Consider the following 25847-nt stretch of genomic DNA (forward strand, 5'->3'; position numbering starts at 1 on the left):
TTAATAATAAGAGAGGCTCCTGTGCTGTTCATTTGGGGAAAAGCTCAGAGATCATCATTGTTGTTTAATGATAATGGCTTTTCAAGGACTTACTTGTTTTTGGAACCCACTCCCCAAATGTCTTCAAAGCATGGTAAACTGAGAACTTTATCAGAGTATAACTACTGGGGTGTTCTCTTGCATGAAACATCTAAGCAATTGAGTATGAAACTTTAACTAACACTGTGCAAAACAACAGCAGCTGGGAGCATGCTTGCATTAACTCACGTTTGAGGCAAAAAGTTAATCATTACATGTCCATTGTGTGTTTAGTTGGACATTACACTTGTAAATGCTCACATGCCCAGGGAGTATATTTTTAGTGCATTGAAGTGAACCCCAATGCAGGAATTGACAGACGAGGAAAAGGGTAGTAAAGGAGCAATTTCATCCTGTGGTGAAGTTGGTCTGCACTGTTCAGTCTTCTTTTCTTCATTGCCTCTCACTCACAATTCATGAAAACTCTCACACTACAGCATGTGATAACAAGGGTTTCTCTCCCATTTTGCTCCATGCCACAAAAACCGCCATAATATGCAACAGAATCAAATAAGGAATGTGACTGGATATAATTACAACATGCATTGTGCAGTAACAGGAAAGTAGATGAGATGTTACTATCTAGGTGGTTTTCTGTCATGAAGCAATTACTGGTCCAGTCTCAATGGGAAATTGTACCTCTACTGCTCTACAATTCCACCTTTGCATTGGGATGCTTTAGGCGCTAGGAGGCTTCCATGTAAGGTCTCTGTCTGAACAGCATGACACACTACATCATCCAAGTGGGGAATTTTTTTGGAAGTATATTCTTCACGTGTTTCATTTGGTCATGGATTTGGAAATAACGACCCTGTGGTTTTTAGAGTGAACTTTCAATTCTTCTTCTGCCCCTGCAACCGGGTTTTGTATATTTTTAATGTATTTGATTCTACATTGTAAAGTGTCAGGCTGTGCCTGTATTTGCAGTTCCTCATGGCCTCTTTTATCAGTGCTCCACAACTAACCAGCCTATCTGACTTCAGTCAGATTCTGTCCTCTCTTCTTCACTTTCTCAAATAACCTCTGATCCTGGAAATTTCAGAAGAGCCAGGCCAAAAAATATTTTTTCTTCCAAAAAAATACACGAGCACTTCCCCATCCTGTTTTCTCTCCTTTCTCGGGTCGTTTACTGTTTCTTGACTGTCTCACGATCTGTTGCTCAGAATGTCTTTAATGCTAGCCAAGGAGTCAGGGATATCGGCTTTTTGTCGTGGACCCCCTTAACTATATTCCCACCACAGGTGAGTTGAAGGAGGGATAAATAGCTTGACTGCCCCATAGCTTATCATCTATCTGTTGCTTTATTTGTCCTCTTGAACCCTTTGTGACTTCGTAGTTTTCCCCTTAGTGTTACTCAGGCATAAGAGGTCGAATCACAGTTGCATGGTTGTGTGTACAGTGTGTCAGCGGCTACTACTCTTATAGACAACTACAGTATTCACATTTGGGATTTTTGAGTAATAATTTTTCAAGCTTGTATGTTGCATGGGGTTGAAGATACTAATGTCCATTCTGTTGCATGAGGTCCTGTTTGAAAAGCTTGTCAAATATGGTCCTGTATCCTTGTGTGTCATAGCATGCCTCCCTTTAGATTATATGAAAATAAGTGAACATCCAACTTAACTTGTGTAGGTCCATTGTGTATTGGTCATTTAAATTGCATTAATTCAGTGTTGAATTGGTTATTGAATTCTTATGTTGTATTTACTGCGAGTACTTTAATCTTCAATTACATTAAAACTGTTAACATGTACGTACAGTACATGTATTTTTAATATCTGGGGTAAAAATTCAGTTTCTGAATATGACTTACTGATGTTGTGGATTGAAGTGTATATAGGATCTTAGTTATCCATTTCATGTGATATCTAGTAATTGTAAAACAAGAGAATCTCATCTCAGAGGGACATGGGCTTCTTAAAATAGTTTAAAGGAATAATTCAGCATTTTGGGAATTACGCTTATTTGCTTTATGCTGGGAGTTAGATGAAAAGAGTAAAACAACTCGCTGTCCAGTAAATGTAAGGCTACCAGTAAGCATAAAGACTGGAAACAGAAAGAGAGAGCTTTTCTGGCTCTGTCTGAAAGTGACAAAATGAGCATATCAGCATCTAAAGCTTACCAATCAATGCAGTATCTCATTTGTTTAATCCATAAAAAAGCCAGTGTTAAAAGGGCAAGATGTGGTTTTAACGGGACAGGGACAGGAACAGTGACTCCAGTAACAGCGCCCAGCAAAGAAATAGCCCCATACATTTTTTTGTACAGATTTAACAAACAAAGCATGACAGATAACTGTGTGTCCCCTTTTTCCAGTGTTTATACCAAGATGAACTAATGGCTGTTGGCTGTATCAATCATGTTATTAATCTTCTCATCTAACTCTTAGCAAGAAAGCCTTTTCCAAAATGGTGAACTGTTGTTTTAAGACCTTGAGGACCACACAGCACATGTCCAGGTGCTCTTGATATATAACTTCTTGCTATGACAAATAAACTTGTTTGCCTTCAGAAAAAGTTCTAATCTTCATACTTGTTAAAAATGTAACCTTAATTATACAGGGAGGGTGGGCTGAGCTCATACATGCTCTTTTAAATCTTCCTGTTACACAGCTAACAGTGACTTTTCGTCATAATAATTCAGGACCTAGTTGTCTGAGCTTTGTCCTGATCTTTTATGTTTTTGCAGCAAGTTGATCTGTTAAGCTGCTTCTAATCCATGCTCTTGCCTCTTGCAGGAGGTCAGGGGCCAATCAGAGGAGAACGTAAAGGAGGTGAGCAGCTGCCCTTCCCACGAGGCCCCCATTCGGGTGCAGAACAGGGCAGGGCAGGGCGGCGGCCCGGGGCTTTATAAGGTAGTGAAGACCGGCCCCTCTGGTCACAACATCAGAAGCTGTCCAAACCTTAGGGGTATCCCCATTGGAATGTTAGTTCTTGGCAACAAGGTCAAGGCCATAGGCGAGGTACGCACTCACCCCAAATAATGCAATGTGTTTTTTGTGGCTGGAGATGAATAAATCAGTCTGTTTAGATCACGTAATGTACTAATACTGATGCTAGTGGATTTTGGCCCTAATCCTCAGAAAATAGACTTCCCTGTTTTACCTAAATTGATTTTGAATGTAGAGAATGTAATCTCTCTTTCTAAGGGGAATACATCAGGTGCTTTTGGGTGTGGGTGTGTGTTGTGTATCTTTCCACTTGAGGTCTAATCAACTTGCCTGTAAATTCATTGCAGTTTCAGGCTGTCATATTCAGCTGCCTTGAGACTTCTCAGGAGGAAGTCTGGTCACAAAATGCTGGAGCCTCACTGTGCCTTGACTGTATCTTTCTTGCTCTTCTAACAATTCTCTCAATATACTTTGATATACTTTATATATCCTTTCTAAATTTTCTTCGGCCTGGTTATAAGGGGCACCTCACCACTTTTGGATATGACCTGTCTTTGGCTGCTGTGGTGTGTCATGCTGTTCAATAGATTGTTCTCTGAGCCTTTACTGGAATGCCCTGTCTGGATCTGAGAGGTGCAGCTTGCACATACTAATACTTCTATGTGTGTGTTTATCCAAAATGATAATATTTCAGGAAATTGGGGAAAAAAACGTCTTGCATTTACCTTTCAATAAGCTACCTGTTTCTTAGAGTAAGTTTTGTTTTTGTTTTTTTTCTCTCTTTTTTTTAAATTTTAGCTACATCAGTTTTGTCCCGCAATGTCTGCTGATACACAAATTCAATTTCATGTGATCTACTGCTGTGGATGTTTTATGTGTCAATCAGATGAAATGGAATGTTTGCATGTTAGTGATCTACTGTAGTAGGGTTTGTGTCATGGTCTTGTAAGTACAGTTATAACATGGATGGACGGGGGTTGATATGGAAAATGGTTTCAACTGGTTTGTGATAGACGAGGGCCAGACAGAGTGTGCAAGTGTGTGAGACAAGTTTCCAGTGTGTGTGAGCATGGATAAAGAGTGTTGTTTGTGTATCAGGTGGTCAACTCAGAGGGGACCTGGGTGCAGCTGGATAAGAACAGTGTAGTGGAGTTCTGTGAGAGTGATGAAGGAGAGGCCTGGTCATTGGCCAGAGACCGCGGGGGAAACCAATACCTTCGCCACGATGATGGTAAGCCATAGCTTAACCTTACTTTATAACACTGCTCATAAATTGGAATTAAACACATCTGGAAATTTTTGAAACTCAAAATGTGATATATTGTGAGATAACACGATCTAATTTGCTCTTATAGAACAAGCATTGCTTGAACATGGGGCCCAGACCCCACCACCCAGCCCTTTCTCTGTGCAGGCCTTCAACAGAGCCACAACTTCAAACGGAGCACAGGGCTTTGACTATGGCATCTCCAACAACAAAGGTGAGGTCAACTAAAGTAGGTTTTAAAAGACAAAATTTTGCAAACAAATCCTCTGTTTACATATCACTTTGCTTTTAAAATCATCACATTCTCAGACTCTGTTCATTTACCTTTGAGGTTTTTAAGACCTTAGCCTTTCGTCAAAGATTTTGAGTGATGTTTTTTCCAATACTGATGTGTACAGTATCTCACCTTGAACCTTACCTTACCTCTGCCCACTTGTGTTGATTATTCCCTGCTTTATTTAGCAAACCCTATCTCACTTCTCATCATGCTTTTGACTGAGACGTTTCTCACAAAGGTTTGATGCATTACACATTTTAACTGCATAATTGGGTCTATGTGGTAAGGCTACTTACAACACTTTTTGGGTGCAGATGTTTCAGTCAATCCATTTAAAGTAACAGGAGCCATCAGTCACTGATCTATCATATCTTTTTATTTATTCATGCTTTTTATTGTGTCTGCTGTTGTTATTTCATGCCTAACATCTCTGCAATGTCAGGAACATGTCTGTGTCTGAGTGCATGGGCCGGTCAGTGTGCTTCCACTCATTTGGACTACTATTGGCTTTGTTGGGTTAGTTGGGTTCTGTGGGCAGGCCTAACGCAGATAACTGGCCCTAAACACGTCTCTGTGTTTTCACCCTTTACCCTATGTTGTCTTAATTAAGTCTCTTAGAAAACATTTTATTATTTACATAACCACTGTTTTCTTCAAAATAGGGGTGAGTACTGAGAACTTCACCTGAATTAACTCATCACTTCTGCTACACTATCAAAGGTTGTCTCGCTCCAGACATGTCTGTTTGTCTCTCTGCCTGAATATTATGCTGACGCTATGTCAATTTTTTTCTTTCAAAAGACTTTTCTCTTCCTCACTTTGCTTGATAAAGGAGGTTGATCTGTTGAGACACTTGGCCATGCTAATCAGAGAACCAATAAGCCACATATATGTGTCTTGGTTAGGCAGATCACAAATCTGATTGCCTCTTATTTGCTTTTACCATGCTAAATGCAAATCTGGGTAGGTCTTACTCCAATCTGGAGGTTGATGGAAATGCAACTGAATCTGTTTTTCTACACAGAACGCTAACATGCTGTTAAGCTGTCTGTATGACTGCAAATGTTAAAATTGCAGAAGCTTCTTTTTTCTGTTGCTTTAGTATGACAAATAGATAGATGACTAATTTCACTGTAATTTTGGCTGCCATTGACAGGCAGGACTCTGTAAATGACTACTTGCAAAGATTGCTTATAGATGGTAGTTACACTTGGGAGAGGTAAAGACTATGTTTGTTACATGGCGAGGATGCATTATAACTCTTCAACATTTGCGCTTTTCAGCATCACCACCCGAGGTGGTTTGAGCAATCAAGTAGCAATCCATCTCGAATGTTTCTTGGTGGAATTTACGGTCTGATTTTTTAAATATCAGATTACCAATCTGCCCAAGATACATAAATTGGAAAGGGGTAAATGGGGTAAAGGAAATGTGGCTTGCCCAATAGGGTCCACCATTCCATTTCAGAGACGCTTGGTCTTTTAATTGTAGACCCCAAACTCAAGCCCAAAATAGGGCTAGGTGACATTTAGTTTTGAAACCTCATAAATGTGTGCGAGCAAGCACATGTATCGTGAATAGGAACCCCTCTGAACACCAAACTACCACTAGTGTGTTGAATGTTTGTTAAAGCCCTCAGGAGGCTGAAGGCCTCTACAACTCTAGGTCAAGGTCACAGCCTCTGCTGAACCATCTAATGGAAGGTTTGAATCACTAGTCACCTGTTTGATGGACCCGGTATACTGTGAGATGGCATTATCAGTGGGTCACCTTCAGACTGGTCACCTTGATGCACCAGCCTGTGGCAAAGCACTTTGAGCAAGTTGGAGAGCAACCTTATTGACAGGTCTCTCAGGCTTCAATACTCAACCATGGTGGTTGATTTCCCCATATCGGCTTCACTCAGGCAGCCTCCCTTCTCTGGCTCCGACAGGTGATGAAATGACAACGGCTATAAACTCCACCCTTTAGAATATCTCTAAAGAAACCTACCTTGCAGACTAGTAACTGTTTTTTGTATTTGGTTGGTGAATGGTTAAACTAGTCACTGAACAACGGTTGTGTCAAGAGACTGGGAGACTACTGTGATAGGGGTGAGAGGTTTTGAATGAGGACTGATGCAGTGTCAGCTTAATATACAGTATATGGAGAATGGCCCATTTTTTCCCCCCTGAACATGTCTTTGGATCTTCTGATGTGGTCATGCAGACTTTCTTCATAGTGTGATTCTTGAAATGAACACATAAGAAGAGACCCCTCTCTGCCCCTCCCTCGATATATCTTTTCCCCAATTAGACTTGTGAAATGGGAGGAGCTGCTGGTTCTGGAAGGATTTTTAAAACTGAAGTTCTATCCAAAGTTTTCTGTTAATTATATTATCAGTGTTCTTCATCATAAAAACAGTGGTGTTTTCTAGATATTTTCCCATTACTTTATCTTTATAGACACTTTCTGCGAAGTCCCCTTTTTTTATTGGTTTGGGATGGCGAATGGCTAATACTACAACATCCGACATTGCTCTGGAGAGGAAGCCAGTCTGACGTGCAAATCAGAGCTATAGCAAATTCAGAATGCTTCGTTGTTGCAAATTAGAAAAAAACCCCACGTCATAGCTGCTGGATTCATTTAAAATTGTCGAAGGATCCAAAAGCAAATGGATTTTAAACAGCTCATCATATTATTTAGGTTTTTATGAAGTGTAATCTTTAACCCCCTTGCATATGCATTAGTAGTGCATGCAACAGAATTTGGAGATCGGTGATTGGATGTTGTTTTACCAAAATGCTCCTGGGGAATCATAGTTGTATTGTCTCCTTCAGTTTTTCCATATGATTCCTGACACAGCTGTTCGCCTTTTGTACTTTCTTCACTTCTCCTCTAACCAGCAGAGTTTCGTGCCCATTCTAAGCCTTGGAAGTCCTCCAATTGCCAGTCACGTAATGTTATCTATGCAGAAAATGAACAGAATTATAACTTCCAGGACCCTGAATGCCCATAATAGCTCCTCCCATTCCACACATCTATTGTGTTATGGGAGATGACTGGATGACTGACTGATAGAAAATGAACAGTGAATGACCCTCATCCCCCTTTGGAACCCTCAAACCATAGTATAAGCTGTAGTTTTTCCCCTTCCTCTGTCTCCATGTTTGCAGGTGACCGGTTGAGTGCCATACTGAATTCCATTCAGTCTGGGCCTTTCCTCTCAGCAGCTCCCTCCTCCTCCGTATTTGAGCAAGCCGCCCAACCTCCCTCCTCCTCCTCCCTTGTCCACAGTCCATTTGTGTTTGGACAATCCCCCTCCCAACTGTCTCAGCCACAACCACAGCTTCTGAGTAAGTCTGTCCTGCTTTCTGACAGCGCTTGCTTGCACAGGTGTTGCTCCTTTTCCTCACAGCTTTTTGTTTTCCGGATTTGTTCTCCATTCATTTTATTTTATGTTTTTCTGGGAAGGGCAGCAGTGATGTGTGACACATAACGGTGTAGTTATGTTCTACAATTGAGAAATATCCATAACAAGCCAACATGTCTATTATTCAATGTTTAAATCTTGTTTCTAAAAAAATAAACAAGTCAGATGACACTGCTTTAAAAAAATATACATTTACAGTTATTTTCACTTGTTTTTACAAACAAGATTTCAAACTTTAATACTAGACTAAACATCTTGTTAAAAGTGATATTCTTTGCCATGTGCTGAAGAAACAGGCTGAGTTGCTAATTTCTCCGCTTGCTTTCCTGTTTAGTGTGCCTTTCCCCCTTTTTGTCATCATCTTCATTGCTGCTTTAACTATAGATCTGCATCTTCCATCCTTAATCAACACCTTGTTGAGTTTTCTGCCTCAACCAGCCCAGGGCTTCACTGCAAATGTAAACAACTAAGTAGTTGTTTGTTTTCAGTCTACAATACCCTCCTAAAACAGCAAAATTTCACATCAGTAATGATTTTACATATTACAGATATTCTTAATTTCTTCTCTTGTGTGATAATTTAAAGTAAAAAAAAATAAAAAATTAAAAGAAATTATCTTACAACAGGATCCAAGATATCTGTTTATCTGTCTGTAACTTTTTCAGCCTGAATAGCTTTCTTTCTCCCTGTCTCTATTTTCTTCTGTGCTTCTTTCTCTCTACTCGTGTTAATTTTTTTCTTTACCTGGTTCTATTTCTTATTGAGATGTTATGGAGAAAAAAATTATGAATTCTCTCTACTTAGCATATCGGTAACTCATCGCCTTCATACAATTAGTCTTATCTTGCATGTACCATTCGCACTGTGACTATGGATAACATGGATTAAATCATTTTTTATTTTTATCTTGGGCAGAGATATGAGGATATATTTTGGGTTTTAGTTGTGAAACACAATGTTGTTATTTTTGAGACAAAACCTTTGATATTTTAGATGTTTACAAAAACTTCAGGGTTCTGGAGTGCTTTGTAGATGTCGTCTTTGTCGTCGTCTTCAAACTCCTAACTAACTGAATGCAGCGTGCCAAAGGTGTTTGCGGCCCTCTACAAGAAGGGAGTAGACAACATGTGTATCCAGTTAAGAGCACGAATTACGAAATAGTGCGGACAAATTATTATTTTTTCTCCATCACACCTCTAGGGTTCTGTAAGCTCTTTTCCTCTTATAAGTGTTTCTCTCTTCATGTCTATCATTCTCTCTACCTATCTATTGATTGTTCCCTCACTTTAACGTGTTGTCCTTTTGCTTCTTTCTATTTCGCCGTATTGACTTGACCCCATTGCCTCTTTATGCTCTCTTTCTTTCTCTCTGTGGTGGTCTCCTTGCATTCCATGGCTTGTTTGTTTACCTGCTCCACTGTTTTCCGCTGTAGATGGTTCATCTCGCAGCCTCGCTTCTCGCGAGCATGCGCACAAAAGCAGTGTGTCCGTGGCTGGGCATGGTACTGCTCTCTCATCTCTCGCCTTAAGGCAAAAGGGTGGGTAATCACAACATGCATGCCTCCCTCAGACTGAACAGAGGGTGGGTAGGAGCTCCTGAAAATCACAGCAGCTTCTGTTGTTAATAAAAATGTAATCCTAAATGCTTTGTACTTAAGCTTGTGAATAATATTTTGGGCACCTTGTGTTAGTGCTAACCTTTAAAACTGTATATTATAAACACAATAATATAATAAAAAGGAAAAACTGAAGTTAGTACCTGACAAACACATGAGTTTTGAATCTAAGTTCAGTTTAAAATTGGGTAGAATTGAAATGCTACTGACTGACTTCCACAAAATTTTAGAATGTTTGCAGTTAATAGGCTAATTGCCTTGTTTCTGGTCATCAACAAGGCTCAATCCAGTATTAGTAGGAGAGGTCCCGGAACTGGGCTGGAATTCATTTTTCATCAGCTCCTCCATGGTCCACTAGCTATCCTCATCCATATAAGAGTTTGTCTGTTAATTCACAAAGCAGGGAGAAACACCTAAAGTAAAAGTCAACAAAGTTTGTTTTAAGAAAATGTATCACTGACTGTTATCATTTGCTTTACAATGTACACATTGTCCACATCTTCCACCTTTGGGACTTAAGTTATCTCTGTCTTTCTGCCCTTCATTTCATTTTACCTTATCTTTTTAACATTACATTTTTGTTTTTCACTCAGATGCTGAGTGTTGTATCTAGGGTTACAGTAAATGGTTAAACTCTTACCACTGATGATGCCCTGTTTTGTGGTGTAACTGTGATTGAATTATCAACGTTTAGGTGAACGAGGGAGCCTAATGTCTGGTGCACGGCCCATGTCCCCAGCCTCCAAACAACGTCAGGAAAATCGCTCGCCCAAACAGGAGAGTCGGGGAAGCCGCTCATCTGAACAGAGCAGGATCAAGACGGGTGAGGTTGGACTCTCAGCCAGTGAAGCCCTCATCCTGCGGTCAGACACAGCCAAACTGAGGTCTGACTCTCATAGTCGCTCTCATTCGCCCAATCACAACACTCTGCAAGCTCTAAAGGCAGATGGTAGAACCTCAGGACTTCGGGCTGAGTCCCCAAACCCTGGCTCTCGTTCCTCTTCTCCCAAACAAAAAGGTGTATCCTCCTCAGGCAGGTCGAGTCCCTCTAACACCTCCTCCCAGCACTCCTCTTCAACCCACCATGACAAGAACCTCCCACCTAAAGTTAGTCCATCCTCCAAAGCCCGACTAGACCCTCCCAGGGAGAGATCCAAATCGGATTCATACACTCTGGACCCAGACACACTCAGAAAGAAGAAGGTTCCACTTACAGAGCCACTTAGAGGCCGATCTACCTCCCCCAAACCCAAACTGTCTCCTAAAGATCCAAATAAAGGTTTGAGCACTAATGCAGAGAACCGTGTTCCTTCTCCACATGTAACACAAGAGAACCTCCACAGTGAAGTAGTGGAGGTATGCACTTCCAGTGCTCTTCTCTCCAACGAGGACACCAATGATGAGAATGTGGAGGTCCGTAATGCTGAAGAAGGCTCATGTAAGGTGCACTTTAGCATTGGCAAAGCCCCGGTCAAAGAAGAACTAGAGAGCCGCTCTTCACCTAAAGTCAGCCGCAAAACCTCCAGTCGACACACGCGCCCTAAGAAGGACAAATCTGGGCCTCTTTTTAAAGGTGAGAGTACATCAAGGATCACAGAGCCTGCCAAACAGGCCATGTCACCCTCTGTGGCTGAATGTGCACGAGCAGTCTTCGCAGCATTCCTTTGGCATGAGGGTATTGTCCACGATGCTATGGCCTGCTCCTCCTTCCTCAAGTTCAACCCAGACTTAACCAAAGAGCATGCCCCGATCCGCAGTTCCCTGGGAGGACAGGGTGCTGAGGAGAAGGAAAGTAAGTTAAAGAACCGCCACTCTTTAGAGATTTCCTCTGCACTTAACATGTTTAATATTGCTCCACATGGCCCAGACATCTCTAAAATGGGCAGCATCAACAAAAACAAGGTACTGTCCATGCTGAAGGAACCTCCATTGCCAGAGAAATGTGAAGATGGGAAAGGAGAGGCTATTTCCTATGATATGACTTCTCATCCCTCCATGAGGGCAAAGTCAATCTTACCATTAACATTACAGCATTTGGTGGCATTCTGGGAGGATATATCAATGGCTACCATCAAGGCAGCAACTCAGAACATGATCTTCCCCAGCCCAGGGTCCAGCGCCATCCTAAAAAAGAAAGAACATGAAAAAGACAGTAAAAAGTCAAAGAAGGAGAAGAAGAAAAGGGAGAAGGCAGAGGTGCGTCCAAGAGGGAATCTGTTTGGAGAGATGGCACAGCTCGCCATGGGTGGACCAGAGAAAGACACTATCTGTGAGCTGTGTGGGGAATCTCACCCGTATCCTGTCACCTACCATATGAGACAGGCTCACCCAGGTATGAATTCCGGACGTCTTAGAGTTTTATGGTTAGGTGTAAGTACATTAGTCATTCAGATAGTCTTTTAGTATGTTAGTTTCACACTGCAATTTTGATTAATGTGGCATTAATTTAAAATATGTGCTTTTAATATCCCTCCTTTGTATTTCTGTGACAGGTTGTGGACGCTATGCTGGAGGACAGGGCTATAACAGTATTGGCCACTTCTGTGGTGGTTGGGCTGGGAACTGTGGAGATGGAGGCATAGGAGGCAGCACCTGGTACCTGGTCTGTGATCGCTGTCGCGAAAAATACCTCAGAGAGAAACAAACTGCTGCCAGGGAAAAGGTACTCTAATGCTGCTGCATGATTTTAGCACTTAAATCTGTGTCGTCCTTTTATTGAAATACCCTCAGCTTTTTTCATCACACTGACTGCTTGAACCAAACCCAATCTACATGGTCTTTGCCAGGTAAAGCAGTCAAGGAAGAAACCTCTGCAAGTGAAGACCCCAAGAGCACTGCCCACAATGGAGGCCCACCAGGTGATTCGGGCAAACGCTTTGTTCCTGCTGTCCCTCAGCAGTGCTGCCGAGCCAAGCATGCTGTGCCACCACCCTCCCCGGCCCCTGCATTCCCACCTGCTTCCAAGCCTTAAGGAGGGGGTGTCGGACGAACTCCCCAATAAAATGGGCTGTCTCTACCTACAGACACTAGCTAGGTAGCTATCAGCTCGGTTAATAATAGGTTGCCTTCTATAGATAAGAAAAATTTACAATAGTATGTGTTTGCATAATGATTTGAGGCGCTCTCACCCCCCCCATTAATCCCCAGGCAACACACAGAGAACTTTGGAGCATACCAAGACGATAACCTCTTCCAAGATGAGATGAGGTATTTGCGCTCCACATCTGTTCCTGCACCCTACATTTCAGTCACCCCAGATGCCTGCCCCAATGTGTTTGAGGAACCTGAGAGCAACATGAAATCAATGCCCCCCAGGTAAAACATCTTACTCGTACTATTTCCTTAATATCTTCCACTCTCTGTCATTGGTATGCGTAAATTCCTGCCGTTACTCACGGCACCACCTTCTGCTGTTTATGAACTAAATAGACACACATTCTAAATATTTAATACAACTGCAGATCGGGTTGCATATTGTTTTTATAGTTATTGAAATATTTAATTTAACTTCCCCTGAATACTGAATGGATGTTCAGAGCAGACCAGCAGATAATGCCCTTTTTTTCATGCAGATATACGCCATCCTCCCTGCCTCCCTCTCTCTCCCCTGCACCCTATACAGTTTGAAAGCAAGCAAATGTTAATTGCTTTGCCTCGTTATCATGACCACCCTCATCTTACACAGTACAAAAGATCCCGGCTTCTTCATTTTCTGTTTAGGGCTAATTAAGTTTTTTTTTTGTTTTTTTTGTTTTTTTTGTCAAGCAAAGAAAACTGTATTTTTCTGAAGAAAATGTTTTTGCAGACAAAACAGTGCACGGTACTTTTCAGCAACTATTGAGGGTGTGAGGAAGAGATGGATGGACGTATAGATGTGAACAGATTTTGGCAGTAATTTAACAAATAAACTTTAAAAAAAAAAAACATACTTAATCTAGTACTATGTTAAAAGTCAGAAAGGATTTGATGTCTTCAAAGATATTTTAATGTGAGGTTAAACAGTATCTATGTATGTTTGTCTTTACGGGCTCTCTTTTAGTCTTGAGACCAGTCCAATCACAGACAGCGACACGGCTAAGCGTACCGTGTTTCAGAGATCTTACTCAGTCGTAGCCTCTGAGTATGACAAGCAACACTCGCCCTCCCCAGCCCGGGTCAAAGCCGTGCCCAGACGCAGGGTCCATAGTGGTGATGCAGGTAATAACATATAACTTTTAAGAAATGATTAGGGATACTCAGTGTCAAATGAGTCACAGCATCATCTGTTACGTTGACCTGCTCTGTCCCCCATTCAGAGGTGGGCTCTTCCCTGTTGAGGCACCCGTCTCCAGAGCTCTCTCGGCTGATCTCAGCCCACGGCTCTCTCAGTAAGGGGGAGAGGAACTTCCAGTGGCCTGTCTTGGCTTTTGTTATCCAGCACCATGATCTGGAGGGCCTGGAGGTGGCCATGAAGCATGCACTGAGGAAGTCTGCCTGCAGAGTGTTTGCCATGGAGGTACAGCTCTCTGGGCTGCAATATCTATCTCAATCTCAGAGCTCAATTGTGCTATAACTATTGCTTATTGTACAGCAGTGAATCAGAGTTATAGGCAACTAGTTGGCTGGATATTATCAGTGAATCAATTAGTTTTGTGTTCCTAATGAGCTAATATATTTTAATTTGAGTCTAGTATTGTCTCTATGTAATCATAAGACTACTTAGTCTGATTTACTCTTGGTGTCCCTGTCAGGCATTCAACTGGCTGCTGTGCAATGTGATCCAAACCACCTCTCTGCACGACATCCTTTGGCATTTTGTAGCATCTCTCACCCCGTCGCCCTTTGAACCAGAGGATGAGGAAGATGATGAGAACAAGGGGAACAAAGAAAATGTTGAGCAGGTAATGAGTGGTCAAAAAGCATACCTGATTAATTTTGCTTTGTTGTTGCATCCTCTAATTATGAATATCTCCACTCTGTGCCCTACAGGAAAGAGACCTTGGCGTTTGTGAACACCCTCTGTCAGATATTGTTATAGCCGGGGAAGCAGCTCATCCTCTCCCTCACACTTTCCACCGCCTCCTTCAGACCATCTCTGACCTCATGATGTCACTGCCAAGTGGCAGTTCACTTCAGCAGATGGCACTTAGGTAGAATTTCTAGCACGAAATATGCCAGTTTACTAGCAACAAATTGCTTCACGATTGTAACTGTCACTACCTCCTTTGTATTTTTGCCAGTTCTAAGTTTCATTCACATTGTAGAGGAATATTAATGTTTATGACTCGTTCTTTCAGGTGTTGGAGTCTCAAGTTCAAGCAGTCGGACCACCAGTTCCTCCACCAGAGCAACGTTTTCCATCACATCAACAATATTTTGTCCAAGTCGGATGATGGAGACAGTGAGGAGAGCTTCAACATCAGTGTGCAGTCCGGCTACGAAGCAATGAGCCAGGCAAGAAAACAACCACTTAATTACTTATTTACTTAATTATACACCAGATCTGTCTTCTGTTGTTCAAGACCGATTTAACCAACAGTTAGCGTCTTATTGATATCCATCTGTCATGCATTGACCTGATGCCAATGTGTCTTTATGTGGTGATAGGATCTCTGCCTGGTGACCTGTCTGAAGGATCTGACCACTGTAGTGGACATCAAGACATCCAGTCGTCCTGCCATGATTGGCAGCCTAACAGATGGCTCCACAGAGACCTTCTGGGAATCTGGAGATGAGGACAAGAACAAAACCAAGAGCATCACCATCAGCTGTGTGAAAGGCATAAACGCCTCCAACGTGTCTGTTCACGTGGACAACTCCAGAGACATCGGGGTAGGGGAACATTGAATTGTTTGGGAATAAAAAAAAAAACAACTACTTTTTATAGTATAAATGTAAAACTGTGGCCACAGTGGAATTGATGATGATAATGTATTTATATGGGTTTTCTTAAGGATTTCAGTGAATTTATTTTTCCCTCCACAGAACAAAGTCACATCAGTGACATTCTTGTGTGGAAAAGCAATAGAGGACCTCTGCAGAATTAAACAGGTATGGTCAGTGTCTATGGCTTCACAACAATTTAGTTGAGAATGTGGAAATGGAGTATAACTAGTATAATTTTGGCTTTGGCTGTTATTAAAGTTTAAAGAGTCTGTTTGAAGTCTGTGAGTCTTTGTGACTCACATAAACGCTATTTTCAAAACACAAACACAGGTGACCTGTTGTCTCTTTGCTGCAGCTGCTATATATAACTGTACATATCAATCACTAACTTTGTCTGTCTTCCAAATTATATTGACTCCCTTGGAATCAAGGGATGTATAAACAGTGGAGCATAAAATTAAAGGGTTGTTTTTATAAAGTGCACTGCGGTTAATACACTACAGATTTACATGCACATGCGGCGCAGCTCTATGAACACCCCTATGCCTTTTCATTCTAGGTTGACCTCGACTCACGTCACATGGGCTGGGTGACAAGTGAGCTTCCTGGAGGAGATCATCATGTGATCAAGGTGGAGCTGAAAGGTCCTGAAAACACCCTGAGGGTGCGCCAGGTGAAGGTCCTTGGTTGGAAAGAGGGTGAGACCATCAAGATTCCTGGACAGATCTCAGCTAGCGTGGCCCAGCAGAAGAACTGCGAGGCTGAGACCCTCAGAGTTTTCCGGCTCATCACGTCACAGGTCTGTTGTAACTGCTCGGGCCATATGCCTTATAATCACCTGACGACAGGTTATTTTTCTATTACCATACTAAACGTTCTGTTTAAAACCTTTACGTTTTGCAGATATTACATTTTTGGTGCAAAAAGCTGGTGTTCCTTGAAAACTTTACTGTTACTACTTATTTGTGTAAATTTAGGTCTTTGGAAAACTAATCTGTGGAGATGCAGAGCCGACCCCAGAACAGGAGGAGAAAAACCTGCTTTCATCACCAGAGGGAGAAGACAAGGTCTGCACTCTGATAATTTAAGTGACCTGTTTAACTGTCTTGCATATTTAGTGACCTCTAACCTGATGTTTTACTCTTATTGTATTTTTGTGTATAGGTAACATCTGATGCAGATCTTAAAGAGCACATGGTGGGAATCATTTTCAGCAGGAGCAAACTAACTAACCTGCAGAAACAGGTAAATAATCAGTTCCTCTGACCATTCAACAGGATGAATTATTATAATTTCAGTTCTCTAACCTAGCATGTGTACTCAATTCCAGGTGTGCGCCCACATCGTCCAGGCCATCCGTATGGAGGCCACACGTGTGAGGGAGGAGTGGGAGCACGCCATCTCCAGCAAAGAGAACGCCAATTCCCAGCCCAGTGACGACGACGCCTCATCGGACGCCTACTGCTTTGAGCTCCTGTCCATGGTCCTGGCTCTGAGTGGCTCCAATGTGGGTCGCCAGTATCTCGCTCAGCAGCTAACACTCATGCAAGACCTGTTTTCTCTGCTACACACGGCTTCCCCACGAGTACAGAGACAGGTGGGCAAGGACACACACACATAACTAGAGATTATTCATGTGCAGTTTAGTGTTTAAAGGTACCCTGTGGAGATTTCTTGTAAACAAATTAAATCCGTGCTTTCATTACCTGCATTTACTGGCCCATTGCTATGTTTCTTGGCACATTACTGCCACCAGCTGTCAATCAGTGGAACAAAATGAAACTGGCTGCAGGAATGTTCATCATTTTTTTAATGGACGCACGACACAAACGACACAAACAAAACAGGGACCTACTCATGAAAATAGTGCTCCTAAGTGCTACTAGTGGTCAAAACCTCTACGGGGTACCTTTTAACATGCACACACTGCACTACAATGATTTGATCTTTGAATTACACATAGCAAAGGATCTTAAGACCTAACATTCATGAAAGCAAACATGAACCAAGTACTGTCACCCACTGTTGTCCACAATGTGGTCATGAAGAACTGCAATCGGTCAGATCAGGTCTGTTCTTTATGCAGTATGTATCGAATGTTATGAAATAAAAATACTGCTATGTAAACGTTTAACTATGGTTGGTTATTTATCTATTAGTTTGTATAGACTGCTAATATCATAGATACTATATTTTTAATCTTTTATAGCTTTGACACATAAAAGGCTATTTAAAATCAGCATAGATGAGAAGAGGAACATCTGTGCTTATGGAGCTTATTGGAGCCCGGTGTGGGGACCAATTTTAAACATTTTGACCTGACAAAGATCCAGCTGGGATCAAATTTTGTCCATTTAAATAAATTTGTGCTTGTGGAATTAGTGTGTAGGCATAACACATACTTTCAAATAATGTGTTTTATAAGGATTTGTTTTCTGTGTGTGCATGTTTAGCTAAATACCTTGTGACACTAGACAAATTAAAAGTTCTCGTTCGCTATCTGATCTTGTCTCTTCTCAGGTGACATCTTTGCTTAGACGTGTCCTTCCAGAGGTGACACCGGTGCGACTTGCCAGCATCATTGGGGTGAAGGCTCTGCCGCCAGCAGACATCAGTGATATCATCCACTCCACAGAGAAGGGTGACTGGAACAAGCTCGGCATCCTTGACATGTTCCTGGGCTGCATCGCAAAAGCCCTCACTGTGCAGCTGAAAGCCAAAGGCACCACAATCTCTGGCACAGCTGGCATGGCTGCTGGCAAAGGGGTCACCACTGTCACACTGCCCATGATCTTCAATTCCAGGTGAGTTTCTTCTAGGCCTATTGGGATGCTCAAAAGTATATAATTTATGAGAGTCATAACAACATTAACTCACTCAGTTTGTGTTCTTTAGATTTATATGGGTGGGGTTTGGTTAGGTTTTTATGCATGTTGCCCCTTCCTGCTCTGTTCAGCTACATCCGCAGAGGGGAAAGCCACTGGTGGATGAAAGGCTCCACTCCTCCCCAGATTGCAGAGATCATCATAAAGCTGGTTAAAGACATGGCCGCTGTAAGTTCCAGGTTTTTTAATCGATCCCTTCCTTTAACTGCCTGCATCGAACCAGATTCGGCATCTTAGTCATAGTTTTTGTATTTTGTGAACTCTGTTGCACAGGAAAAAAAGTACTTACAAGAGAGTCATATGCTGTTTTCAGGGCCACCTTTCAGATGCTTGGTCCAGAGTCACCAAAAATGCAATAGCTGAGACCATTATAGCCCTGACTAAAATGGAGGAGGAGCATCGGTCCCCTGTACGCTGTATTGCCACCACGAGGGTATGGTTACAGAGTTCAACATATGACAGCATGAATCTATGTTTAAAAACACAGGGTATTAAGTAATCCTATATAATTACCTGTTCTGCCTCATAGCTGTGGCTGGCTTTAGCGTCACTATGTGTGCTAGACCAGGACCATGTAGACAGGCTGTCGTCTGGTCGCTGGATGGGCAAAGATGGACAGCAGAAACAGATGGTGAGAATAACATAAAAGGCCGCGATATGCACTGTATGAAAATAATTGAAAGATAATCAAAAGAATAACTAATTAACATCCTCTGCTTCTATCCACAGCCCATGTGTGACAACCATGACGACGGTGAGACAGCAGCCATCATACTGTGTAACATGTGTGGCAATCTCTGCACTGACTGTGACCGCTTCCTCCACCTGCACCGACGCACACGCTCTCACCAGAGACAGGTTAGTTTTAGTTGTTGACCAGAATACGAATAATCTGAAACAATTAATAGTAGGAATGTGGAGTAGAATGGGCAGGTGTCAAATCGTATTTTCATGACTGATTTCAGGTGTTCAAGGAGGAGGAGGAGGCCATAAAGGTGGATCTCCACGAAGGCTGTGGGAGGACCAAGCTCTTCTGGCTCATGGCTCTGGCTGACTCAAAGACTATGAAGGCTATGGTGGAGTTCAGAGAGCACACAGGTAACATAGAAACAGAGCATGTCGGTAACTCTGTATGACTGTAGTTGGTGTTGTTACTATGTTACTGAAAAACATGCTTAAACTGTGCCATTATATTAAAAAATTATGTTGGGTTTCAAACCTTTGTATCGCCAGAATTTCCTCATGCCTTCCTTCAATGCATGTAAACCTGGTCTGACAAATCTTGATATTTTTATAGGTAAACCAGCCTCCAGCAGCTCAGATGCCTGCAGGTTCTGTGGTACGAGGAATGGCACCGAGCTGTCTGCAGTGGGCAGTGTCTGCTCAGACCCAGACTGTCAGGTACTTAACATCAACTATAAACACGAACACTTGACCACCTATTATCTGGATATCCTTCTGGTAATTTTTGTCGTGTAAAACCATTGTTTTGATAGAGAAGTTGAAGCTCTAAAAAAAAATATATAAAATATATATTTTAAGTTTTTTTTCTTTTCTCAAAATACACACAACATAAACACATGTACAAAAATGATAATAAACCTAAATTATTATACTTTTATTTTAACTAACTAACTAACTGTACTTTTATTTTAACTAAAATCTGTCTATCCAGTAAAAACAGGTGCCTTTTTCTTATTAAATGGAGTTATATTTTTATTAATTAATTATAACTATATTCCATGAAGACAAAAAAATAGCCTAGACCAGTTTGGTTAAAACACTGTACCTAAGTCAAAATAGGGATGACAGGTTTTGGTGTTAAGTGACAAGAGTCTTTTTCTTGAGGGGTGGAATTTGAGGACTTGCTGAGTGGAAAGATTGTTGTAGAATATTTATATTACTTGATTAGATGCGTGTGATTCAAGAACACTGATAGAGCTGAAGTATCCCATCCTTTGAGATCCTAAACTTTAATTGCCTCAAAAATAATAGACTGAGGTCATTACCACCCAATTAGGAAATGAACAAATACCTACACAAGAAGCAAACTGGGTAATGTACAGTTCTGTAGTAAAGTGTATATTTTATAATAAAGAAATTTAAGACCAAATCTAAGCCTACAGTATAATTTGTAATGAAATTAACTTGTTGGCTGTATTTCCTCAAGCCTCACCGGTTTCTTTCATGTGTTCTCCTTTAGGAGTACGCTAAACTGGCGTGCAGTAAGACTCACCCATGTGGACACCCCTGTGGAGGAGTTAAGAATGAGGAGACCTGCCTTCCTTGTCTGCATGGCTGTGACAAGAGCACTGGTTGTCTGAAACAAGATGCAGATGACATGTGTATGATCTGCTTCACAGAAGCCCTCTCTGCTGCTCCTGCAGTACAGGTAGCTCTAAATATGACTTTGTCCATTATGTGTAAGATTTTCACTTCTGGATTCAAATTTGTTCTTATTTAATTTTTGACTCTTTGTTCTGTCCATAGCTGGACTGCACTCATGTGTTCCACCTTCAGTGTACTCGTCGTGTTCTTGAAAACCGTTGGCTTGGGCCCCGAATCACATTTGGGTTCATGTTGTGTCCAATTTGTAAGGTAAGACGTTGCCTGAGCCTGACTGACTTAAGAGATTAATTTATTAACAAAAGAGATAAAAAAACGGTTTCCACCACGCCTCAAAGTTGATTGAGCTCAGTTTGCATAAGTGCTTTGTTGAAAAAGCTCAGATTACTGTGACGCTTTCTCTTGCAGACTGACTGCTTTGTTTGCTGTGATCTTTGTGAAATGCCGTTGACACGTACAGTAACTCAACAGAACTACCTTTGTGAACTAGAACTGGTTTCTTTGTTTCACTGTTTGCCTCCAGAACAAAATCAATCACTCAGTGATCAAGGACCTGCTCGACCCTATCAAGGAGCTGTATGAGGATGTGAGGAGAAAGGCTCTGATGAGGCTGGAGTATGAGGGTCTGCATAAGAGTGAGGCAATAACTACACCAGGAGCACGCTTCCACAACGATCCTGCAGGCTTTGCCATGAACAGATACGCATACTATGTCTGCTACAAGTGCAAGAAGGTACCATGTAAACTAAAGATGCAATAATAATTCGAATGTTTTTTTAGGGGTGGAGAATGAATGGTATCCTTTTTTTTCCAGGCCTACTTTGGTGGAGAGGCCCGCTGCGATGCAGAGGCAGGACAGGGAGATGACTACGACCCCAGTGAACTGATCTGTGGAGCATGCTCAGATGTCTCCAGGGCTCAGGTGGGTAAATGATGTCTTGGTCTGACTTTTTAAAATGGTGCTTATCTGTACTCATAAAATAAAATATGAACTTACCCCTGATGTGTACTTTTTACTACCACCAGATGTGCTCCAAGCACGGAACAGACTTCCTCGAGTATAAATGTCGTTACTGCTGCTCGGTGGCTGTTTTCTTCTGCTTTGGCACCACCCACTTCTGTAACGCCTGCCACGATGACTTCCAGAGGATGACCAGTGTCCCCAAGGAGGAACTGCCCCATTGTCCTGCAGGTACTTAATGATTCCATTGACTAGACTTTTCTGGTAAATGTTGAATGATTCACATATGCAGACCTTAAAGTCACAATGAAATGGCAATTGTAGTGTCTTAAGTGTTTATGGCAAAGACCCACCAGCTAACTGTAAAATGTAGTTTTATATGATAGGTCCCAAATCACATGTTTGTAGAAATTAATATATGTGCCCCAAGACAAGTCATCAAGAATTTTTAATCTTTGACAGGAAGAGAGAGGAATGATTTTTGATATTATTACTCCGAAAATATGTTTTGACCAATATATGGGATATAGCAAGAGACACAAAATATAGAACTAGACCTTGGAAAGTTTTTTTTTTTAATTTTTTTATTCCATTGTGTCTTTAAAGACACCGACATACTGCAAATACCAGATTGAAAGAAGTTGAGATGTACTCGAGATGTAATTCATGTCTTTTCTCTGTTTCAGGGCCCAAAGGCAAGCAGCTGGAGGGTACTGAGTGCCCTTTGCATGTGGTTCACCCGCCAACGGGGGAGGAGTTCGCCTTGGGCTGTGGGGTGTGCAGGAATGCCCACACCTTCTAAACAACACAAGACTTTTACTGAAAACCAGTTTGTCTACTGTGATTTCTGGCTGCTGCTGTAGCTCAGCCGTGAAGCTCGGCTCTTGCATTGTCAAGTCTCCTGGACACTGGACCGGGTTTCTGCTCTACGCCAAGAGTCCTCAGGTGTGCTCTTCTACCAACATCAGTATCCGGGCCCTTGCTACGAACACGAGCTGTGGCTCCTTTGGATTCAGAGTTAAACTGAATGGGGGAAAAAAAGAACAATAGAATTTTAAAAAAAAGAAGATTAAAAAAAAAAAAAGAAAATAACTTGTGACGTGTTTGCATGCGGCCGTTGTATTCCCTCGGCTTCTATAGACGTTGCACACCTCCTAAAGTGTAACAATACAAGATTAAACATTGAATATGAAATAAATTTGCTTAAAGGCAACTGTGGATCAGCGTGGGTTTAAAAAAAAAAAAAAAAAAGGAACAGGCCGTATTTCCAGCTTCCTAACTATAAATTTAAAATATTGTTGTATGTAAACCTTTTTCGTAATCTTGTACAGTATTCTCCACTGTCAAGTGCATCATGGGTTGACGGACAAAAAAAGATGAGTTGCTGGATAAGACTGTTAAGAATATTATGTTTGGGCGGAAAATAGTGTACGATTTATCTAATCTTGTATATAACGATACTATTCAAAATAGCTGTATTCCGAAGTTGCTACTCTTCACTTCAGTTTTGTTTGATATTCTGGGTTATGTTTTGAGCCAGAACTTTTAATGAAGTGCAATACTGGGTGTGCCTCCTATTTTGCAGCTGTTTAACCTATGGAATGTATGTCAATAAAGCCACTGTACATTTTTATACAGTAGAGAGTCATAAATTCCCCCTCTTCTACATGTCGGATCTCTTTTGTTGTCTAGAAATGAGAAGGAGGAACCTGGCACCCGCAGTGACTGATGGTGGATGTAAATCCTATTTGCAGCTGTGTTCAAAAAAAAAAATTTAAAAAAGCACCAAATCCTACAGTAAAACAAAAACAAACAAAAAACCTCACAGTGAGACTGATTACAGCTAAATGATTTGAGAGGCTAGTCTTCACACCAAATAAAATTGTGCACCTGAAATGCTTTTCCCTAGTAGGAGGCAGTGGGACTGGGGTGGGGGGGTGGGGGGGGGGGTTCAGGGGAACAGAGTGTGGAAAAAAAGCAGCTGCTGTTATATAAAAAAGCTTAATACTTGTGAATCTGCTCTGTAATATCTGTGGTGGATGGAGTTGAATGGTAATAAACCAGGTTCTCTGTTTCACAAAGTATACACTGTGTCATTTCTTAACGAGTGGTGACATTTTCACTAAAGTACCCACCTGTTGGCCTTTGATTTGTTTTATATTGGAGAAATGACACTGCCCAGTTTTAGCTAAAGTCATATATGGTTCATGTAAATACCAGAATCAAAAGGCTGAAACTCTTGTGCACCTTAGCAGAGACAGGGAAAATACAATGATGTGTTACTCTGCCTTATTTCCTCGTACCAGACTGCAAAAAAAATTCAGTCAGGTCACAGTGAAAGGCAAAATAAATACCTGTAGTATTGCTAGGGACCCCCTAAAACACAAATTTCTACTTCTGACTCCTCGTTATGTCTACTGGCTGTTATCTGTTCAAGGAAAGAGTGGGTTTGTTTTGTTGTTTCTTAAGAGTCCTGAAGAGGTAAAAATCATCCAATAATTCACCCTGTGAAGGTTTATCTTGTGACCCCCCAGGTTGGGAAGCACTGGGCTGACATCCAGGGGGGATTCAAAATATATGCTTCTGGGTGTTTGCGTTACTAAAACCAATATCAGTTGCACTAAAAACATGGTTTTGAATGTGGCAGGAGGAAGGTTTATATGATGGAAGAATGAATTAAAGGGTCATAACATTCAAATATTTGCTTTTGAACAATCATATGTCTCATTGTTACTTATTACCGGTATTAAGTCAAGATGTCGAGAGGCTCATCCTGTATTTGTGACAGATTTTGCAACCTATATTCACTATGTCACTAAAATGTACAAGGCAGTCTTCTCATTCTCAAGTAACTATTTTAGGACATCTCATACTCAGCTAGTGAAGCTCATCTATACAGTATATTGTCAAAAATTAGTCTCAGGTTCAGCGGCAGCTTATACTCAGATTTAGCAACTGTCTGATAAGTAAAATCTGAGGGTTTACAGCAGCGGCGGAGGCACGTGATATACAGTATACAGCGTGATTAACATTTCCACTGATTAATCACATTCAGTCATTTACATCATTGCACCATTACGATGCGCACAAACAAAACCTAGGATTCTTCTTTTACTCTATTCAAATTCTGTGGTTGCATGCATAAAGAAAAATTGTGGCGATGCAACGATTAGTGGATTAGTCAAGCATTTGAAAAATGATCAGCAACTCTTTTGTTTATCCGTTAACTGTTAAAGTCATTTGTCAAGCAAAAAATGCAAAAAAATAAAAATAGCTGTTTTCAGTCTCAAAAATATGAAAATTTTCTGCCTTTCTCTTTTTTTATATCTTTATAAACTGAATATCTTTGGGTTTGTTGCTGTTGCTCAGACAAAAGACATTTGAAGCCGTCACCTTGGATTCTAAGAAAATGTATGGATATTTTTCACTTCTTTCTGATATTCTACAGACGAAGTGATTAATTGAGATAATCATCAGCACATTATTCAAATTATTTGTTGCATCCCTACAAAACTGCTAAAAAAAAAGTTCATCGGTGAAAATTATTGTCCACTTTTACAAAGTAAGTTCAACACTTTATTCACAAAGAACATGTAAAATTCAAATCGGGGAATACAACATTAAAAGAAATTATAAAGTACATCATACAGGTGGACAGTCTAAGATTGGAGGAAGATAAAAATGAGGAAAGTTTCACAAACAACATTTGGCTCTAAAAACACAGTAAATAACACTTGGTTGCGTCTCTTTCCACTTGCATAGATATGGTGGTCACCCAGTAATATTATTGAAGTGACGAAATCTGAGACTTTTATTGTAGTTTATCCCTGTAGAAGAGAGTAAGTGCGTTCAGAGAGCTGCAACGATTAGTCGGTTAATCGCTCGACAGAAACTCTAGATAATCGATCAACTGTTAAAGTAATTTATTGAGCAAAAATGACAAACATTCACTGTTTCCAGCTTCGCACATGTGAGGAGGTAATGCTTTTCTTTGTCATTATGATTGTATATAACACACAACAATTTCATAACATCTCCCTGGGCTGCGGTAAAATATAACAGGCGTTTCTCACTATTTTCTGACATTTTATCGCGCAAATGATTGATCGGTAACTGAAGAATATAACTGGTAGATTAGTCGATGGTTAAAATAATCGTCACTTCGCAGCCCTAAAGCAGACAACCAGGTCTTTACAGTCCGAAAAAAAAAAAAAACTGTTCGGAGAAATCTACGGCAGGGTGGGTATTTGT

At 41.1% G+C, this 25847-nt stretch overlaps 1 protein-coding gene across 6 annotated transcripts in view; it reads left to right on the forward strand.

Moving 5' to 3' along the window:
• Nucleotides 1-23229, forward strand: part of mycbp2 (MYC binding protein 2) — a 64200-nt gene extending 40971 nt beyond the window's left edge. The window contains exons 33-65 of one of the 6 annotated variants that reach the window (XM_040148657.1): nucleotides 2816-2932; nucleotides 4067-4199; nucleotides 4324-4449; nucleotides 7668-7847; nucleotides 9357-9461; nucleotides 10234-11871; nucleotides 12032-12201; nucleotides 12326-12573; nucleotides 12687-12854; nucleotides 13567-13736; nucleotides 13835-14034; nucleotides 14270-14419; nucleotides 14508-14668; nucleotides 14816-14972; nucleotides 15126-15350; nucleotides 15504-15569; nucleotides 15964-16203; nucleotides 16382-16471; nucleotides 16569-16649; nucleotides 16735-17001; nucleotides 17925-18208; nucleotides 18361-18457; nucleotides 18603-18722; nucleotides 18819-18920; nucleotides 19019-19147; nucleotides 19255-19387; nucleotides 19587-19690; nucleotides 20493-20681; nucleotides 20780-20887; nucleotides 21159-21368; nucleotides 21450-21557; nucleotides 21662-21827; nucleotides 22283-23229. In XM_040148657.1, coding sequence (XP_040004591.1) covers nucleotides 2816-2932; nucleotides 4067-4199; nucleotides 4324-4449; nucleotides 7668-7847; nucleotides 9357-9461; nucleotides 10234-11871; nucleotides 12032-12201; nucleotides 12326-12573; nucleotides 12687-12854; nucleotides 13567-13736; nucleotides 13835-14034; nucleotides 14270-14419; nucleotides 14508-14668; nucleotides 14816-14972; nucleotides 15126-15350; nucleotides 15504-15569; nucleotides 15964-16203; nucleotides 16382-16471; nucleotides 16569-16649; nucleotides 16735-17001; nucleotides 17925-18208; nucleotides 18361-18457; nucleotides 18603-18722; nucleotides 18819-18920; nucleotides 19019-19147; nucleotides 19255-19387; nucleotides 19587-19690; nucleotides 20493-20681; nucleotides 20780-20887; nucleotides 21159-21368; nucleotides 21450-21557; nucleotides 21662-21827; nucleotides 22283-22398 — 6558 coding nt within the window. In that variant the 3' untranslated portion in view covers nucleotides 22399-23229. Of the gene's footprint in view, nucleotides 1-2815; nucleotides 3041-4066; nucleotides 4200-4323; nucleotides 4450-7667; nucleotides 7848-9356; nucleotides 9462-10233; nucleotides 11872-12031; nucleotides 12202-12325; nucleotides 12574-12686; nucleotides 12855-13566; nucleotides 13737-13834; nucleotides 14035-14269; nucleotides 14420-14507; nucleotides 14669-14815; nucleotides 14973-15125; nucleotides 15351-15503; nucleotides 15570-15963; nucleotides 16204-16381; nucleotides 16472-16568; nucleotides 16650-16734; nucleotides 17002-17924; nucleotides 18209-18360; nucleotides 18458-18602; nucleotides 18723-18818; nucleotides 18921-19018; nucleotides 19148-19254; nucleotides 19388-19586; nucleotides 19691-20492; nucleotides 20682-20779; nucleotides 20888-21158; nucleotides 21369-21449; nucleotides 21558-21661; nucleotides 21828-22282 lie in introns of all 6 variants that reach the window. The other 5 variants (XM_040148658.1, XM_040148656.1, XM_040148660.1 and 2 more) reach the window with 5 other exon arrangements.
• The last annotated feature ends 2618 nt before the right edge of the window (nucleotides 23230-25847 follow it).

This window comes from Xiphias gladius, chromosome 16 (assembly GCF_016859285.1).
Source record: "Xiphias gladius isolate SHS-SW01 ecotype Sanya breed wild chromosome 16, ASM1685928v1, whole genome shotgun sequence".
Lineage (NCBI taxonomy): Eukaryota > Metazoa > Chordata > Actinopteri > Istiophoriformes > Xiphiidae > Xiphias > Xiphias gladius.